The sequence below is a fragment of the Oncorhynchus nerka genome, linkage group LG18, assembly GCF_034236695.1.
Source record: "Oncorhynchus nerka isolate Pitt River linkage group LG18, Oner_Uvic_2.0, whole genome shotgun sequence".
NCBI classification, from domain to species: Eukaryota; Metazoa; Chordata; class Actinopteri; order Salmoniformes; family Salmonidae; genus Oncorhynchus; species Oncorhynchus nerka.
This window is the reverse complement of record NC_088413.1, coordinates 17886741-17906407: the sequence shown is the minus strand read 5'-3', so window position 1 is coordinate 17906407 and position 19667 is coordinate 17886741. Positions and strand designations below refer to the sequence as shown.

Genomic DNA, 19667 nt, shown 5'->3' with positions numbered 1-19667 from the left:
AGACTATTGTAATATTGATGTACTGTACATTAAGAGACTATTGTAATATTGATGTACTGTACATTAAGAGACTATTGTAATATTGATGTACTGTACATTAAGAGGCTATTGTAATATTGATGTACTGTACATTAAGAGACTATTGTAATATTGATGTACTGTACATTAAGAGACTATTGTAATATTGATGTACTGTACATTAAGAGACTATTGTAATATTGATGTACTGTACATTAAGAGGCTATTGTAATATTGATGTACTGTACATTAAGAGACTATTGTAATATTGATGTACTCTACATTAAGAGACTATTGTAATATTGATGTACTGTACATTAAGAGACTATTGTAATATATTGATGGTGTTACATGGTAACTGTTATCATCTACAAATGGACATTTGCCTGGAAGTCGACTTACACAATGAAGAAAGTATTGGTGTGTGTGTGTGTGTGTGTGTATGTATGTGTGTGTGTGTGTGCGTGCGTGTGTGTGTATGTATGTGTGTGTGTGTGTGCGTGCGTGCGTGTGTGTGTGTGTGTGTCTGCGTGCGTGCGTGTGTGTGTGCGCGTGTGTGTGTGTGTGTGTGTGTGTGTGTGTGTGTGTGTGTGTGTGTGTGTGTGTGTGTGTGTGTGTGTGTGTGTGTGTGTGTGTGTGTGTGTGTGTGTGTGTGTGTGTGTGTGTGTGTGTGTGTCCCTCTGGACTTTCCAAGTCTGATATCCAAATCCATCAAATCATACGCCCACGCAAATCATTTTTTCAAAACAAAGTTCAGTATTTATTTCTTTATATAATGTTGCCTCTTTCCTTCCACAGTGAGAAAGATGACAGCAGAAGACAACTCAATCTCCTCACACAGTCAAGTAGATACCAAAATATTGTTTTCTCACACATACATACACTCTCTCTCACACTCTCTCACTCGGTCAAGCAGGCAGGTTTAATTTACAGTCCAATCATTGGGTAAAATGGTATGACTGGGGCTTTGGTCGTCTGAAAGTGACCTGACTGTCATGGCCACAGAAGAGCACCGAGGCCCAGTTTGACCTCACCCTAATTGCTGACATATATGGACGGACACAGTGTTACCACAGCAGAACAGAACACAAACCAATCCCTGGACTCTATTATTAGTGAACAGCGTATTGTTGAGTCCATAGAATCCTGTTTCTATGGTTGACTCACATGTATTGAAAGGCTGTGTCCCATAGGGCACCTTACTCCCTAGTTAGTGGTCTACATTTGAACGAGGCCCATGCATAAGGGACAGGATGCCATTTGGGATTCAACCCAAAATCTCCAACTGAATAACATAGGTAATGCTTTTCTTTAAAAGCGAGGCGATTTCAGAAAGCACAATCTATGTATTTACTGTAACAGAAATAGATTGAAATGACATTAGATGGAGCTGCAAGACTGTCTGTCTGTCTGTATCTCTCTCTCTCTCTCTCTGTGTCTGTTTCTCACCACTTCATCTAGAAACTCATAACTTAAGGTGTGTGTGTGTGTGTGTGTGTGTGTGTGTGTGTGTGTGTGTGTGTGTGTGTGTGTGTGTGTGTGTGTGTGTGTGTGTGTGTGTGTGTGTGTGTGTGTGTGTGTGTGTGTGTGTGTGTGTGTGTGTGTGTGTGCCTCTCTGTTCTCCTCCTACTCATACCCTATCTCAGCCTGTCCTTGCCCTCTTCACCTCTACTGAGAACATCTATGTAAAAGGGTAAAAGGAACGGTCTCTCCTCCCTCCCTCCTTCCTCCCCTCTTTCTCTCTCTCCTTCTTCCTTCCGCTCCCTCCTTTAATTTCTCTCTCTCTTCAGAGAGATGGAGCACGCAGGGGTGAGTGCTTTACAGAAACAGGTGACCGGTAGGATAAAGAAAGGAAGAGAGAGAGACAGAGACAGAGGGGATGATTCGTCAGCACGCCTACCCACCCTCCTACAAAGCCTTGTAGAAACTCAGACAAAACGAGTAGGAAGAAAGGAAGAGGAAAGGAAGTCTGTTTTTGGTCACCTCCTCAGAGGTCCTCCTCCTTTCTCTGACGTTGCTTCAGCTGTCCGCCAATCAGATTCCAGTCTCTCTTTTAAACTGTCTTCCGTCGATCACTGGTCGCCAAGGCAATAGGTCAGTCAGTCTGTCTCTGTCAGCAAGTCAAGGAATTACGTCTCTCTGTGAGTCAGCAAAGTCTGTGAGTGACAATTTGGTCCCTCTGTTGTTCTGTCCATCTGTCAATCAATCTCAGTAAAGCCACAATGTAACTTTCCTTGTCTCTCCCTGCTGGGACACTGCCTGGCTTTTCCTTCCATTCATTCTGTGCCAGGATCTCTGAGCTCAGTAGTCCAGAACAGTCCTATTGGAATAATATGGCTGGTCAATCACTAGTCGGTCTTATTGGTTTGGACTGTCCAGTCCAGTCCAGTCATCACGTGTGCCATTCTATGTCTCTTTCACTTCCAGTTCTAGATATCTTCTTGAGTTCTATGCAGTTCAGTTACTGGTTGATTCTTCTGAGTTGAACTAAGTTGATTCTTCTGAGTTGAACTAAGTTGATTCTGCTTAGTTGATGTGGGGAGGGGGAGTATTAGACTAGAGATATTGGGGTGGGTATGGTAGTCGGAACTGGGGGGCTGAGTTGAAAACACTTAATTTGTTTGTTTACTCATCATCAAGTTTTTAGCTATAGGACTAACAAGCAGTCATGGGCTCCGTCTGAAATGGCGCCCTGTTCCCTATGTAGTGCAGTGTCAAAAGTAGTGCACTATTTTCACCTTCCAAAGAAGTGAGTGAGCATTCCAAGAGAGAGAACAAATGACTTAAAGAGATCAATTATTGATCAAGTAAAATCAGTTTGAAACACAACAGCTGCTGCACCCAAAGAAAAGTCTCACAAATGTTATTCAGAATCTCAATAGGTCTTTTTATCTCTCAAACGGGTCATGTCACGCATTCCGTCAATGACATCACAAACAAACAGCGATAGCCAATCAGAACAGCGAATGACACTGCCAGACAGGAAGCATCCTTCCCCTGTGGCTTCTATGGTGATGATGTCATATTTACAGGACATGAAGTTATACAAAGACTGAACTTGAATACCTGAAGTGATTGCTTGTCTCTCCTATTAAGTATCTCATGGTCAAAGGACAGTACTGTCATTTTCTCTCTCTCTCTTTCTTTCGTTCTTTCTTCATTTCACCGTGTCTCACATTCCTTTGGTTTATATATATATTGCCTGCGCTGTCCTTGCTCCCTCTCTTCCGTTCTCTTTATTATTGAGAATCTCGACAACCCTCTCTCCCTCCCTCTCTGTCCTTTCCTGTTGCGCTTTCTTCTCTTCTCTTCCACCCTTCTCCCTCCCTCTCTGTCCTTTCCTGTTGCGCTTTCTTCTCTTCTCTTCCACCCTTCTTCCACCCTCTCTGTCCTCTAGCTTCTTCCTTTGGTAACTTTTTAACTCATCACTCTCTCTGACTTTCTCTCTCTCTACCTTTACATATCTCTCTACATATCCTCTCTCTGTGTGTCTTTCTCTCTCTCTACCTTTACATATCTCTCTACATATCCTCTCTCACCTTCTCGTACTCTGGTGACTGCCTCTCTTTCATTCCTTCATCCCTTCTTTTCTCTCTCCCCTTAGCGATTTCTCTGTAAACAATCCATTATAAAGTAGGCATCATGGTAGACAACATATAAGAAGGAAATCTCAACTGCACTGCACCATCAAGTACACCCACCTATTTACAGTACAGTTGTCAGAGTTAGTACAACAATAGAAATGTAGATACTGTCGTAACTGTAATCATAGCACTTGTAGTAGCAGACGTATTCGGAATAGTAGTAGTCGTAACATGCATATAATAGTCGTAGCACTTGTAGTTGTAATATTCCTCCAAGTGACAACAGTTATAGCATTCACAACAGTAAGTAGCACTGGTGTTCGCTGTAGAGCGTTACAGGTGACCACTGACCCCTGATTGCAGGTGTCGTCATGGCAACCAACACACTAGTCAGGTGAGATGCAACTGTTGTAGTAACAGCCTTGGTTGACTACTGTACTGTACTATATTGTACTATGTACTGTCAGCCATAGTTGTTTAACCCTGCATTAAGTTAGAAGTAACAATCTAACCCCCCCTTTGTATCCCCTGCTGTCCTGTACTACTGACAGAGGTTATCCAGTAGGACATCAGAGGGTTAACTAGGGAGGTACAGAGTCTTTAACAAGGGGTTCCCCATGCCCTGAGAGGGGCTGGGGCAAAGACAGGAACGGGAAGTGGGTCCTCAGTCTGATTCAGCCAAATATGAGGTGTAGATTGATGGAGACTGCGAGTAGCGAGAGGGCGAGGAGGAGTGAGAGAGAGGGGGATGATGTGGGGGTGGAGGAGGAGTTGGGAGGGAGGCCATCGAAGTCAGGCGGACACTCGAGCTCGAAGCATCGCAGCGTGGTGCCGGCGTCCTCGTTCTCATAGTTCGCCCAGTACTCCTCAGCGTCGAGTTTGGGTAGTGCTGCCTCTTCCTCACCGAGCTCGTACTTGACGTTGGTGGAGGACACGATGGGTGGGTTGTTCTTTCCTTGGGGGAACGGGAAGGCCTTGATGGTCTCGGAGCTCTTCTCGAACACTGCCTTGGTCTGGGACTGGGGCTTGTGCTTGGAGAACCACCATCTTGTCTTGGTGCTGAAGGTCCTCGTGGTGGAGCCGGCCAGGGTGCCAGGGTCGGGGAGAGGGCAGAGGGCGAAGTCCATCTCACGGAGGAAGCGGAGGTCCATCCCGCGGCGGGGGGACGGGGAGGAACACAACAGCTCGGACGATGAGACGCGGGCGCCACGGAACCACTCCCACAGGGGGAGGGCCTCGCAGCCACAGGACCAGGGGTTCCCATTGAGACGGAGGAACTCGATGCCCTGGGTGTCACGGAGAGCCTGGCCGGGGAGCTCAGCCAATGAGTTGTTGAACAGGAAGAGCATGGTCAGGCGTCCGAGGTCGCGGAACGCCCGGCGGTTAACCTGGCGCACACGATTGTCATGGAGAAGAAGGCGGTCCAGGTTGACCAGGCCACGGAACACGTTCTCCGACAGAGTACGGATACGGTTTCCATGCAAGAAGAGCTGGCTCAGGTTGATGAGGTCAGAGAAGAGGTCATCCTGGAGGAAGTGGAGCTGGTTCTCCTACAAGGACGAAACAGGAAACAGGAAGAGGAAGTGGTCAGGTGGGATCAGGTGATGATGGGCTACATCTCAGTAGTGGTGAGGTGAGAAACATTTACACCTTCCACTAAAGGGCATCTCATAACTATCACTGATGCAGCATGATTTGAATCATGATACAACATGATGTGATTGTGATTATATAAAATGATGTAATTTTCACAGCTATGAGAATTCCCTGTAGTGTGTGTGTATGCGTGTTGTGTGTGTTTTCATATGTGCCCGTGTGTGCATGAATATATGTGTACTGCCCCTACCTGCAGGTAGAGGAACTGCAGGCTGTACAGCTTGTGGAACAGGTCGTGGGGCAGGGCGGTAAGCTTGCAGCGGTGCATGTGGAGACTCTGGAGTTTCTCCAGGCCCCTGAAGGCGCCTCCTTCCAGCCTGCGCAGGTGAGAGTTGTCCCCCAGGTCCAGCTCCTCTAGATCCCTCAGCTCACTGAAGGAGCCAGCCTCAATCCACGTGATGTTGTTGGAGAACAGCCACAGGACCTATAGGGGAGAGGGGAGGAGGGAGAGGAGGAGGAGGGAGAGTGTGAATATCAATATGTATTCTAGGGTCAGGTATTATTCTATGGTCATATTGTAGGTAAGACTCTGGACTCAAACTCAAAAAGAAAAACAAGGGTTAGGAGCAAAGATAGAGGCAGAGAGAGTTAGAAAGAGAGAGAGAGGGGGCAAAAGAATCACACACTCAAACACCCGCCATGTCTCCTTTAAACAATCTATAGTCTCTTACCTGAGTCCCGAAGCCGAAAGAGCCGACTCTGAGCTCCGTAATTCGGTTGTTCTGTAGGAACACACGCTGCGAGTCGTAGGGCACGCCGACGGGCACGAAGGTGAAGTTCTGCGCCTGGCAGCTCACGGTCATGGGAGTCGGGTAGCACACGCATAGATGCGGGCACGCCGCCGACGGACCGGGCTTGCCGAGGACCAGCCACACCACCAGCCATAGGGAGAGTCCGCCTGGGAGAGAGAGGGAAGCGGGGAGAAGTGAGTCTAGATGTGGGGTCGGGAAGGCGAATCTAGCGGGAGCTGTCCGATAGCTGTGGGTGGTTCTGAAACTGTTTAGTGGTGGCCCGGATGGCAAACTGCTGCTGGAAATGTGGCAGTTGAATCCCAATACAGCTCATCAGTCAAATCTCAGATCACAATCAAAGTGTTGCTTATGTACCAAAGTAGTTATGGATGCAGCAATAGTTTTTTTTCCACATTTGAATACGGAGATATGAGGAAAAGATAGCTGGAGCTGTCCACTAACAACGGTGCTGAAACCGTTGACGCAGACACTCAACTGCTGCACTAAACCACATTGCTACCTTCAGTTGATGCTAAATACTTTATGCAAAGCCTTTGCTAATCTGAATGCCTAAAATGTATCATTTTGAAATTGTTGAAAACATTCGCAAAATATCATCATATTGGTGGAATGAGATTGTCATTTTAATACTGATTAAACAATTCACGCTCAATTTAGACAATATGAAGCTCATATTCAGTAAAGATTACAGCATCATGAGCCCATATGATGACAGAGATGACGTATAACCACTTTAGAAGGCGTGATTGAGTAACCAAGTCTGTGCGTAAAACTGTCTGTCTCTCTTTGCTTGCGTAAGGCATTACGCACGGCAGTATCGCAAAGTAAACCCAAGTAAATCGCATCTAAAACTATTACAAACATATTAAAAGTCTAAGTTAACTTCCAGATCTTACACAGGCGATATCGGTCTATTGAATAGTTGCAAAGTAGGCCTACATCATAAAGTAAAATCAAAGTACAATCGTAGCAAAATTGCAAGTTTAAAACGTCCCGTACTAAATCTATTTTACAAACGTATTGGAATCTAACAGCATCTAACATGGCTGCAAAGCCCGCATGTTGTTTAAATATTATCTGTGAATCATGCATTCCATTGCTAACTGGGTGAATGATTACCAAACTATCAAATCAGATACTTTCTCAAAGTCATAGTAGCCTAACTAACGCACAACACCTCTTACACTATTACATCAGAAGACAAACAGAATATAACGGGAAACCGTTAGAAAAGTGGTAGAAATAAGTCAACTGGAGGAAGGATTCTCAAAACTATCAAGTAAGATAGTTTCTAAAAGTCATAGTAACTCACGCACAACAGTATAAACCAATAGATGGTGGTAAGAAAATCCGTAGAAACTTACTTTTGCAGGTGCGCATGAATGAGCATTGTCTGCTCCGAGCGGTTGTAGGGGTGTCCATTTCAAACCAAAGCCGAAAGCGAGTTAGCCTGAGAGGGTGAATTACTGCCTGCTATCTCCGCTGACTGGTACTCTGGACGATTGGTTCCCGAGTCGGAGCGACTGAGAGAGTACCGAATGTTGGCTCCCGGTGTCCCATTTATACTCGAGAATCCCGTTAGCGCCTACGGTTGTGGGCACCACGGAATCCCCTACGTCACGGGCCAAGATCGAGGGAGGGGGGTAAATTGAGAGAAGAGAAAAAACGGAAAGAGGAGGGGCCGTGCACTGTGCGTGCGGGTGATGAGAGGATTCTTGGAGAGACCGCGCGCGCAACCGCAGATAGCCTAGAGGACAGCGCTCCAAGATGGAGAAAGGAGTAGATTCAGACAGAGTCACGCGGGAGGGAGGGATGGAGTGAATGATGGAGTGAGTGAGAGGAAGGGAGGGAGGTACGTAGGCACGATGCCCGGTAATGACTGCGCTTTGTGGAGGAGCGGAGGACGGGTAGAGAAAGCAGCACTAGGTTCGCTGCCTGGCTCGCGATCAGAAGCCTCTATGGTCTGTTTCCGGGCGGCAACGGCACGCCTCAGAGAGAGGGGGGATAGAGAGATGAATGGAGAGCGAGAGAATAGAAGGAAGAGAGAGGAAAGGAGATCAGTGGGATTAAAACCAAATCTGATGAAACAGACGGAGGGGGGGACATTTACCTACTGCCAAAGGGAGGTTGTCGCACAGACATTTCTGAATGAATAATTCTACTTAGCCTATAAGGAGTGGAGACTTAGTAAATAAAACCCACAACACTCTCATATGTGCCGAAGTAGATGGTGACATGTGACATGAGACAGGAATGAATGAGTAGTCTTAGATATTATGAGTGGGACACATTCAGTTTGAGATACAGAAGGATTTTGGAATGTGAAGGTGGGGGTTCTAACGATATAATTGGGATTATCATTATATGGATCCAATAGGCTAATTGGTAAAACTCAGAACGTTTTGGTGTAACTGGTCTGTCCAGCAGTGTTTGGCTCATTTGGTGCTGTATACTTTCAAGCCAACCCAATGACAACCCCTGAAGACTGACTTGCTTTAGCTCTCTAGGCTTTAGTTCAGCGGACTAACACAGTCTTGTGGTGGACAGGAGACCCAGTCGGCTACATACAGACAGAAATGTAAAGAGACAGACAGACAAACGTAGAGAGACAGGCTTTAGCTCAGCGGGCTAACTCAGTCTTGTGACATGCAGGAGACCCAGATTCCCCTGACTCTCCCACACTATCAGCTGAGTGTGTTAGTTCCCTAGGTTTTAGCTCAGCAGGGGAACACAGTCTTGTGGCACTCAGAAGACCCAGATTCTAACCCCAGTCAGTCACATATAAAGAGATGAAGGAACAGTCAGTTAATCAGATGAAGGAACAGTCAGTTAATCAGATGAAGGAACAGTCAGTTAATCAGATGAAGGAACAGCCAGTTAATCAGATAAAGGAACAGCCAGTTAATCAGATAAAGGAACAGCCAGTTAATCAGATAAAGGAACAGCCAGTTAATCAGATAAAGGAACAGCCAGTTAATCAGATAAAGGAACAGCCAGTTAATCAGATAAAGGAACAGCCAGTTAATCAGATAAAGGAACAGCCAGTTAATCAGATAAAGGAACAGCCAGTTAATCAGATGAAGGAACAGTCAGTTAATCAGATAAAGGAACAGTCAGTTTAACAGATAAAGGAACAGCCAGTTAATCAGATAAAGGAACAGCCAGTTAATCAGATAAAGGAACAGCCAGTTAATCAGATAAAGGAACAGCCAGTTAATCAGATAAAGGAACAGCCAGTTAATCAGATAAAGGAACAGCCAGTTAATCAGATAAAGGAACAGCCAGTTAATCAGATGAAGGAACAGTCAGTTTAACAGATGAAGGAACAGCCCGTTAATCAGATAAAGGAACAGCCAGTTAATCAGATGAAGGAACAGCCCGTTAATCAGATGAGTGATGGAGGGAATCCATGTTGTTGTTTTACACCTCCTCCTCCTGAAGATCTGGAGCTCAGTACTCTACTGCCCACTGCCATGATGCATGAATAAACCACACACACACACACACACACACACACACACACACACACACACACACACACACACACACACACACACACACACACACACACACACACACACACACACACACACACACACACACACACACACACACACACACACACACACACACACACAGGCTTCCCTTACCACTCCTACACACACCACCCGCTCTGTGTGTGTGTGTGTGTGTGTGTGTGTGTGTGTGTGTGTGTGTGTGTGTGTGTGTGTGTGTGTGTGTGTGTGTGTGTGTGTGTGTGTGTGTGTGTGTGTGTGTGTGTGTGTGTGTGTGTGTGTGTGTGTGTGTGTGTGTGTGTGTGTGTCGGTGTGTGTATGCGTGCGCGTGTGTGTCCATTTGCTTTCATGGATGCATGCTTGATTTGTGTGTGTGGGTATTTGTGAGCATGTTTGTGTGAGTGTGTATGTGTGTGTTTTGTTATGTGGCCATTCCAATATCTGTGAATAATTGATGTTTGTGACATAGACAAATAGAAATAGAGGTTTCCCCCTGCCACCCCCACCACCACCAGCTGTACATAGTTTGCTTTCTTGTGTGAGTGTGCGTGCGTCTCTCTCTCTCTATCTGTCTGTACAGTATCCGCCCATCATGTCTTGCTGCACAGCGAAACATCTCTGATCCTAACCAGCTGGAATTAACCTGCCACCTTATCAGTTAATCAATCGGTTGATTGAAATGTTGCTACAACGTTGCTCTCTCTAGATGAAGTCAAACAGTCCCGCTTTCATAAAGACCCCATTGAGAGTGAGGTGGGTGAGTGGGGGGATGGATGAAGTCAAACAGTCCCACTGTCATAAAGACCCCATTGAGAGTGAGGTGGGTGAGTGGGGGGATGGATGAAGTCAAACAGTCCCACTGTCATAAAGACCCCATTGAGAGTGAGGTGGGTGAGTGGGGGGATGGATGAAGTCAAACAGTCCCACTGTCATAAAGACCCCATTGAGAGTGAGGTGGGTGAGTGGGGGGATGGATGAAGTCAAACAGTCCCACTGTCATAAAGACCCCATTGAGAGTGAGGTGGGTGAGTGGGGGGATGGATGAAGGGGGCAAGGGCTGGTGTGCTACCAGAGGTGATGGTGGGGCTGGTGATCTGAGGTGTGTGGTGAGGGTGGAGCGAGTCGATGTTCACCGCTGAGCCAACACACCCCTGGGGTGTGGAGACAGATGGAGAAACAGGTGGACACACACACACATGGTCGGGTACACACACACACACACATGCACGCACACACACACACACACACACACACACACGGTCAGGTACAGTACACACACACACACACACACACACACACGGTCAGGTACAGTACACACACACGTTCATACAGTTTACAGACGTGGAGAAACACACACACTCCCAGTCAGACACAGAAGCATCTTTGACTTCCGCTCTGTAGCTCACTGCTATAAGGCCAAAACAATTTAGCTTTTTACAATTTCATATAGTCTTGCTCCTTTCCCCTCTCTCTCTCGCTCTCTCGCTCTTCATTCCTTTTGTCTCTCTCTCTTTCATTCACACTGTCCTCTACAGGAGTCTTCATTCCTAGCCTTGGCGTCACCACTTCCGATTCACCATATCTTATTTCACTTCCTTCCACGGCACTTACATGACTGGAGAGTGTAGACACACACTCTATCGAAGCATTGTGAAAGTAGTGTATACCTTCTGCACAGGATGTGTGTGTGTGTGTGTGTGTGTGTGTGTGTGTGTGTGTGTGTGTGTGTGTGTGTGTGTGTGTGTGTGTGTGTGTGTGTGTGTGTGTGTGTGTGTGTGTGTGTGTGTGTGTGTGTGTGTGTGTGTGTGTGTGTGTGTGTGTGTGTGTGTGTGAGTGTGTGTATAGAAGCCCTTTTTCTCAACTGACTGGAATTTCAGTTAACTTAGATGTGACCTCAGCTCAGCTCTGCTGTGTACTCTTCATAGGAGCTCCATTATCCCTCAGCTGTTATAGACAGTATGCATCTGAAACGGCACCCTTTTCCCTATATAGTGCACTACTTTTGATCAGGGTCCATAGGGCTGTGCTCAAAAGTAGTGCACTTCAGTATATAGAGGATAGGGTGCCATTTTGGACAAAGTCAAAGTCTCAAGGCAACATTATTGGCTCGATTGTCTCTATGCTGCTCTGTGCCGTTATAAAGAAGCAGTAGACACTCTCAGCCATTCAATGAAGAGTTGATAGTGTTCACGACTGTAGTGTTGTAAAGTTGAATTCCCTGTTGATCAGTGCCTCAGCAGCTCTCCTTTGATGGATGTCTACCTTCTTTTACTAGGACTTCGAGTGCAACTTCCTTTTTCTGAAGTTTAATTTCTGTTTCAACCTTTTGGGTGTGCATCTACCTACTCTCTAAAAGGAGGATGGAGTGAGGGAGGGGGGTGGAGAGAGGCAGGATGGAGAGAGTGGTGATGGAGGATGGAGAAAGGTAGGATGGAGGATGAAGAGAGAGTGGAGGGATGGAGAGATGCAAGGAGGGACGAGGGGGATGGAGAGAGAGTGAAGGGATTGAGAGAAGCAAGGAGGGATGGAGAGAGGTAGGAGGTATGGAGAGAGGTAGGAGGGAGGTAGGAGGGAAGGAGAGAGGCAAGGAGAGATGGAGAAAGGGATAGAGAGAGGGAGGAGTGATGGAGAGAGGCAAGGCAGGATGGAGAAAGGGAGGAGAGAGGGAGGAGTGATGGAGAGAGGTAGGAGGGAGGAGGGAGAAAGAGTGGAAGGATCGAGAAAGGCAAGGAGGGATGGAGAGAGGGAGAATGGATGGCGAGAGGTAGGAGGGATGAGAGATGCAAGGAGGGATGGAGAAAGGGATGGAGAGAGGTAGGAGGGATGTAGAGCGGGAGGAGGGATGGAGAGAGGGAGGAGGGATGAAGAGAGGTAGGAGGGATGGAGAGAGGGAGGAGGGAGCATGGAGAGAGAGTGGAGGGATGGAGAGAGGGAGGAGGGATGTAGAGAGGGAGGAGGGATGGAGAGAGGGAGGAGGGATGGAGAGAGGGAGGAGGGATGGAGAGAGGTAGGAGGGATGTAGAGAGGGAGGAGGGATGGAGAGATGTAGGAGGGATGGAGAGAGGGAGGAGGGATGGAGAGAGGTAGGAGGGATGGAGAGAGGGAGGAGGGATGGAGAGAGGTAGGAGGGATGGAGAGAGGGAGGAGGGAGCATGGAGAGAGAGTGGAGGGATGGAGAGAGGCAAGGAGGGATGGAGAAAGGGATAGAGAGAGGGAGGAGGGCTGGAGACAGGCAAGAAGGGATGAGAGAGAGAAGGAGGGATGAGAAAGGGAGGAGGGAGGATGGATGGAGATATTCAGATGCTTGTACTGTAAAATATTGGCCTACATTATGTCCATCCATCTTATCCAGTTTTTCACCTCTCCTTCCCTCTCTCCATCCTCCATCCATCCATCCCCCTCTCCATCCCTCCTCCCTCTGTGCTGAGCTAATGCTCTCTCTCCTCTCTCCTCCTCTTATCTTGCTCACTCAGTGGAATAGCAAGGATTACCCTATTTTCTCTCTCTCTCTCTCTCTCTGTCTCTCTGTCTTTCTCTCTCTCTCTGTCTTTCTTTCTTTCTCTCTCTCTCTCTCTCTCTCTCTCTCTCTCTTTCTCTCTCTCTCCCTCTTTCTCTCTCCATCATTTCATCGAACCACCCAATTGGATGTTTTTTCTCCATACCTGTCATAGGCCCCCAGTGGAATATACCCCCCCCCCCCACACACACACACACACGCACACACTTCTATTCTCCCGCCTGCCCTTCCCACCAGATCCCAATCTCCCTCCACTCCTTCCCTCTTTCTGCTCTCCCTCTCTCTCCCTCGTCTTTATTTATAAACTTTCAGACACAGGCACATCTCAAGGATGACGCAAATGTGAATGCAATGTACCAAACCATGTGGGGGGTGGGGGGGGTGGAGAGAGAGAGATGCGGGTGGATAGGAATACAAAAAGGAAGGGAAAAAGAGGGAGAAATGGAGATAGAGAAACAAAAATAAAAGGAGTTGGGAAACAAATCCCTGCTGGCTTTCTTGTCAACTGGCAGTAAAGTCCGCTCCACCATTCATTTCCTCCCTACATTGAACAGGAACAATGTGGGGCATTGGAACAGTCAGGACTCAACAAACATTGTGCTATCTAGAACCATTTGTCCCTGTAGCAGAACTCCCATAACCAAGGTTCCAGATAGAACCCTTTTAAATCAGATAAAAACCATTTTGGTTACAAATAGCACCCTTTCAAGGATTCTATTTGGAACTCATGGTCTGATGTGGAACCTACAAGGGTTCCATATGACCAGAAAAGGGTTTTATTTGTCTGAGAGTGTACACTACTGGATCAGTCAGTACTCATCTACTACCTGACATTTATCAAACTCACACAGCTCCTTTTGGCAACAGCAGAATTACAAATTCCAAGGGTACACCATGAGGGTCATGAACTTTTTTACCTGTCATTTACCTGTCAGTACTCACCTACTACCTGTCATTTACCTGTCAGTACTCACCTACTACCTGTCATTTACCTGTCAGTACTCACCTACTACCTGTCATTTACCTGTCAGTACTCACCTACTGCCTGTCATTTATCTGTCAGTACTCACCTACTACCTGTCATTTACCTGTCAGTACTCACCTACTACCTGTCATTTATCTGTCAGTACTCACCTACTACCTGTCATTTACCTGTCAGTACTCACCTACTACATGTCATTTACCTGTCAGTACTCACCTACTGCCTGTCATTTATCTGTCAGTACTCACCTACTACCTGTCATTTACCTGTCAGTACTCACCTACTACCTGTCATTTATCTGTCAGTACTCACCTACTACCTGTCATTTACCTGTCAGTACTCACCTACTACCTGTCATTATGATGTCAGTACTCACCTACTACCTGTCATTTATCTGTCAGTACTCACCTACTACATGTCATTATAATGTCAGTACTCACCTACTACCTGTCATTTACCTGTCAGTACTCACCTACTACCTGTCATTTATCTGTCAGCACTCACCTACTGCCTGTCATTTATCTGTCAGTACTCACCTACTGCCTGTTATTTATCTGTCAGTAGTCACCTACTACCTGTCATTATGATGTCAGTCCTCACCTACTGCCTGTCATTTACCTGTCAGTACTCACCTACTACCTGTCATTTACATGTCAGTACTCACCTACTACCTGTCATTATGATGTCAGTACTCATCTACTACCTGTCATTTACCTGTCAGTACTCACCTACTACCTGTCATTTACCTGTCAGTACTCACCTACTACCTGTCATTATGATGTCAGTACTCACCTACTACCTGTCATTTACCTGTCAGTACTCACCTACTACCTGTCATTTACCTGTCAGTACTCACCTACTACCTGTCATTTACCTGTCAGTACTCACCTACTGCCTGTCATTTATCTGTCAGTACTCACCTACTACCTGTCATTTACCTGTCAGTACTCACCTACTACCTGTCATTTATCTGTCAGTACTCACCTACTACCTGTCATTTACCTGTCAGTACTCACCTACTACCTGTCATTTACCTGTCAGTACTCACCTACTGCCTGTCATTTATCTGTCAGTACTCACCTACTACCTGTCATTTACCTGTCAGTACTCACCTACTACCTGTCATTTATCTGTCAGTACTCACCTACTACCTGTCATTTACCTGTCAGTACTCACCTACTACCTGTCATTATGATGTCAGTACTCACCTACTACCTGTCATTTATCTGTCAGTACTCACCTACTACATGTCATTATGATGTCAGTACTCACCTACTACCTGTCATTTACCTGTCAGTACTCACCTACTACCTGTCATTTATCTGTCAGCACTCACCTACTGCCTGTCATTTATCTGTCAGTACTCACCTACTGCCTGTTATTTATCTGTCAGTAGTCACCTACTACCTGTCATTATGATGTCAGTCCTCACCTACTGCCTGTCATTTACCTGTCAGTACTCACCTACTACCTGTCATTTACATGTCAGTACTCACCTACTACCTGTCATTATGATGTCAGTACTCACCTACTACCTGTCATTTACCTGTCAGTACTCACCTACTACCTGTCATTTACCTGTCAGTACTCACCTACTACCTGTCATTTACCTGTCAGTACTCACCTACTACCTGTCATTTACCTGTCAGTACTCACCTACTGCCTGTCATTTATCTGTCAGTACTCACCTACTACCTGTCATTTACCTGTCAGTACTCACCTACTACCTGTCATTTATCTGTCAGTACTCACCTACTACCTGTCATTTACCTGTCAGTACTCACCTACTACCTGTCATTTACCTGTCAGTACTCACCTACTGCCTGTCATTTATCTGTCAGTACTCACCTACTACCTGTCATTTACCTGTCAGTACTCACCTACTACCTGTCATTTATCTGTCAGTACTCACCTACTACCTGTCATTTACCTGTCAGTACTCACCTACTACCTGTCATTTACCTGTCAGTACTCACCTACTGCCTGTCATTTATCTGTCAGTACTCACCTACTACCTGTCATTTACCTGTCAGTACTCACCTACTACCTGTCATTTATCTGTCAGTACTCACCTACTACCTGTCATTTACCTGTCAGTACTCACCTACTACCTGTCATTATGATGTCAGTACTCACCTACTACCTGTCATTTATCTGTCAGTACTCACCTACTACATGTCATTATGATGTCAGTACTCACCTACTACCTGTCATTTACCTGTCAGTACTCACCTACTACCTGTCATTTATCTGTCAGCACTCACCTACTGCCTGTCATTTATCTGTCAGTACTCACCTACTGCCTGTTATTTATCTGTCAGTAGTCACCTACTACCTGTCATTATGATGTCAGTCCTCACCTACTGCCTGTCATTTACCTGTCAGTACTCACCTACTACCTGTCATTTACATGTCAGTACTCACCTACTACCTGTCATTATGATGTCAGTACTCACCTACTACCTGTCATTTACCTGTCAGTACTCACCTACTACCTGTCATTTACCTGTCAGTACTCACCTACTACCTGTCATTTACCTGTCAGTACTCACCTACTACCTGTCATTTACCTGTCAGTACTCACCTACTGCCTGTCATTTATCTGTCAGTACTCACCTACTACCTGTCATTTACCTGTCAGTACTCACCTACTACCTGTCATTTATCTGTCAGTACTCACCTACTACCTGTCATTTACCTGTCAGTACTCACCTACTACCTGTCATTTACCTGTCAGTACTCACCTACTGCCTGTCATTTATCTGTCAGTACTCACCTACTACCTGTCATTTACCTGTCAGTACTCACCTACTACCTGTCATTTATCTGTCAGTACTCACCTACTACCTGTCATTTACCTGTCAGTACTCACCTACTACCTGTCATTATGATGTCAGTACTCACCTACTACCTGTCATTTATCTGTCAGTACTCACCTACTACATGTCATTATGATGTCAGTACTCACCTACTACCTGTCATTTACCTGTCAGTACTCACCTACTACCTGTCATTTATCTGTCAGCACTCACCTACTGCCTGTCATTTATCTGTCAGTACTCACCTACTGCCTGTTATTTATCTGTCCGTAGTCACCTACTACCTGTCATTATGATGTCAGTCCTCACCTACTGCCTGTCATTTACCTGTCAGTACTCACCTACTACCTGTCATTTACATGTCAGTACTCACCTACTACCTGTCATTATGATGTCAGTACTCATCTACTACCTGTCATTTACCTGTCAGTACTCACCTACTACCTGTCATTTACCTGTCAGTACTCACCTACTACCTGTCATTATGATGTCAGTACTCACCTACTACCTGTCATTTACCTGTCAGTACTCACCTACTACCTGTCATTTACCTGTCAGTACTCACCTACTACCTGTCATTATGATGTCAGTACTCACCTACTACCTGTCATTTACCTGTCAGTACTAACCTAATACCTGTCATTTACCTGTCAGTACTCACCTACTACCTGTCATTTACCTGTCAGTACTCACCTACTACCTGTCATTTACCTGTCAGTACTCACCTACTACCTGTCATTATGATGTCAGTACTCACCTACTGCCTGTCATTTATCTGTCAGTACTCACCTACTACCTGTCATTTACCTGTCAGTACTCACCTACTACCTGTCATTTACCTGTCAGTACTCACCTACTACCTGTCATTTACCTGTCAGTACTCACCTACTACCTGTCATTATGATGTCAGTACTCACCTACTGCCTGTCATTTATCTGTCAGTACTCACCTACTACCTGTCATTTACCTGTCAGTACTCACCTACTACCTGTCATTTATCTGTCAGTACTCATCTACTACCTGTCATTATGATGTCAGTACTCACCTACTACCTGTCATTTACCTGTCAGTACTCACCTACTACCTGTCATTATGATGTCAGTACTCACCTACTACCTGTCATTTACCTGTCAGTACTCACCTACTACCTGTCATTTACCTGTCAGTACTCACCTACTACCTGTCATTTACCTGTCAGTACTCACCTACTACCTGTCATTTACCTGTCAGTACTCACCTACTGCCTGTCATTTATCTGTCAGTACTCACCTACTACCTGTCATTTACCTGTCAGTACTCACCTACTACCTGTCATTTATCTGTCAGTACTCACCTACTACCTGTCATTTACCTGTCAGTACTCACCTACTACCTGTCATTTACCTGTCAGTACTCACCTACTGCCTGTCATTTATCTGTCAGTACTCACCTACTACCTGTCATTTACCTGTCAGTACTCACCTACTACCTGTCATTTATCTGTCAGTACTCACCTACTACCTGTCATTTACCTGTCAGTACTCACCTACTACCTGTCATTTACCTGTCAGTACTCACCTACTGCCTGTCATTTATCTGTCAGTACTCACCTACTACCTGTCATTTACCTGTCAGTACTCACCTACTACCTGTCATTTATCTGTCAGTACTCACCTACTACCTGTCATTTACCTGTCAGTACTCACCTACTACCTGTCATTATGATGTCAGTACTCACCTACTACCTGTCATTTATCTGTCAGTACTCACCTACTACATGTCATTATGATGTCAGTACTCACCTACTACCTGTCATTTACCTGTCAGTACTCACCTACTACCTGTCATTTATCTGTCAGCACTCACCTACTGCCTGTCATTTATCTGTCAGTACTCACCTACTGCCTGTTATTTATCTGTCAGTAGTCACCTACTACCTGTCATTATGATGTCAGTCCTCACCTACTGCCTGTCATTTACCTGTCAGTACTCACCTACTACCTGTCATTTACATGTCAGTACTCACCTACTACCTGTCATTATGATGTCAGTACTCACCTACTACCTGTCATTTACCTGTCAGTACTCACCTACTACCTGTCATTTACCTGTCAGTACTCACCTACTACCTGTCATTTACCTGTCAGTACTCACCTACTACCTGTCATTTACCTGTCAGTACTCACCTACTGCCTGTCATTTATCTGTCAGTACTCACCTACTACCTGTCATTTACCTGTCAGTACTCACCTACTACCTGTCATTTATCTGTCAGTACTCACCTACTACCTGTCATTTACCTGTCAGTACTCACCTACTACCTGTCATTTACCTGTCAGTACTCACCTACTGCCTGTCATTTATCTGTCAGTACTCACCTACTACCTGTCATTTACCTGTCAGTACTCACCTACTACCTGTCATTTATCTGTCAGTACTCACCTACTACCTGTCATTTACCTGTCAGTACTCACCTACTACCTGTCATTATGATGTCAGTACTCACCTACTACCTGTCATTTATCTGTCAGTACTCACCTACTACATGTCATTATGATGTCAGTACTCACCTACTACCTGTCATTTACCTGTCAGTACTCACCTACTACCTGTCATTTATCTGTCAGCACTCACCTACTGCCTGTCATTTATCTGTCAGTACTCACCTACTGCCTGTTATTTATCTGTCCGTAGTCACCTACTACCTGTCATTATGATGTCAGTCCTCACCTACTGCCTGTCATTTACCTGTCAGTACTCACCTACTACCTGTCATTTACATGTCAGTACTCACCTACTACCTGTCATTATGATGTCAGTACTCATCTACTACCTGTCATTTACC

General features: G+C 45.7%; 1 protein-coding gene across 1 annotated transcript; it reads right to left on the bottom strand.

Moving 5' to 3' along the window:
* Positions 1 to 1548: 1548 nt before the first annotated feature.
* Positions 1549 to 7502, bottom strand: rtn4rl2a (reticulon 4 receptor-like 2 a). Its single transcript, XM_029643926.2, has 4 exons — positions 7375 to 7502; positions 5930 to 6156; positions 5449 to 5682; positions 1549 to 5152 (listed from the first exon to the last, which is right to left on the bottom strand). The coding sequence occupies exons 1-4, from the start codon at positions 7430 to 7432 to the stop codon at positions 4277 to 4279; spliced, it is 1395 nt and encodes a 464-aa protein (XP_029499786.1). The 5' UTR covers positions 7433 to 7502; the 3' UTR covers positions 1549 to 4276.
* Between the last annotated feature and the right edge of the window lie 12165 nt (positions 7503 to 19667).

Excerpts from the sequence above, each read along its gene's own strand:
- rtn4rl2a (XM_029643926.2), bottom strand. The coding sequence starts at position 7,432 with ATGGACACCCCTACAACCGCTCGGAGCAGACAATGCTCATTCATGCGC. Across the intron at positions 6,157-7,374 it reads ATTCATGCGCACCTGCAAAA|GCGGACTCTCCCTATGGCTG; the intron begins GTAAGTTTCTAC and ends TCTCTCTCCCAG. Across the intron at positions 5,153-5,448 it reads TGCAGTTCCTCTACCTGCAG|GAGAACCAGCTCCACTTCCT; the intron begins GTAGGGGCAGTA and ends TCGTCCTTGTAG.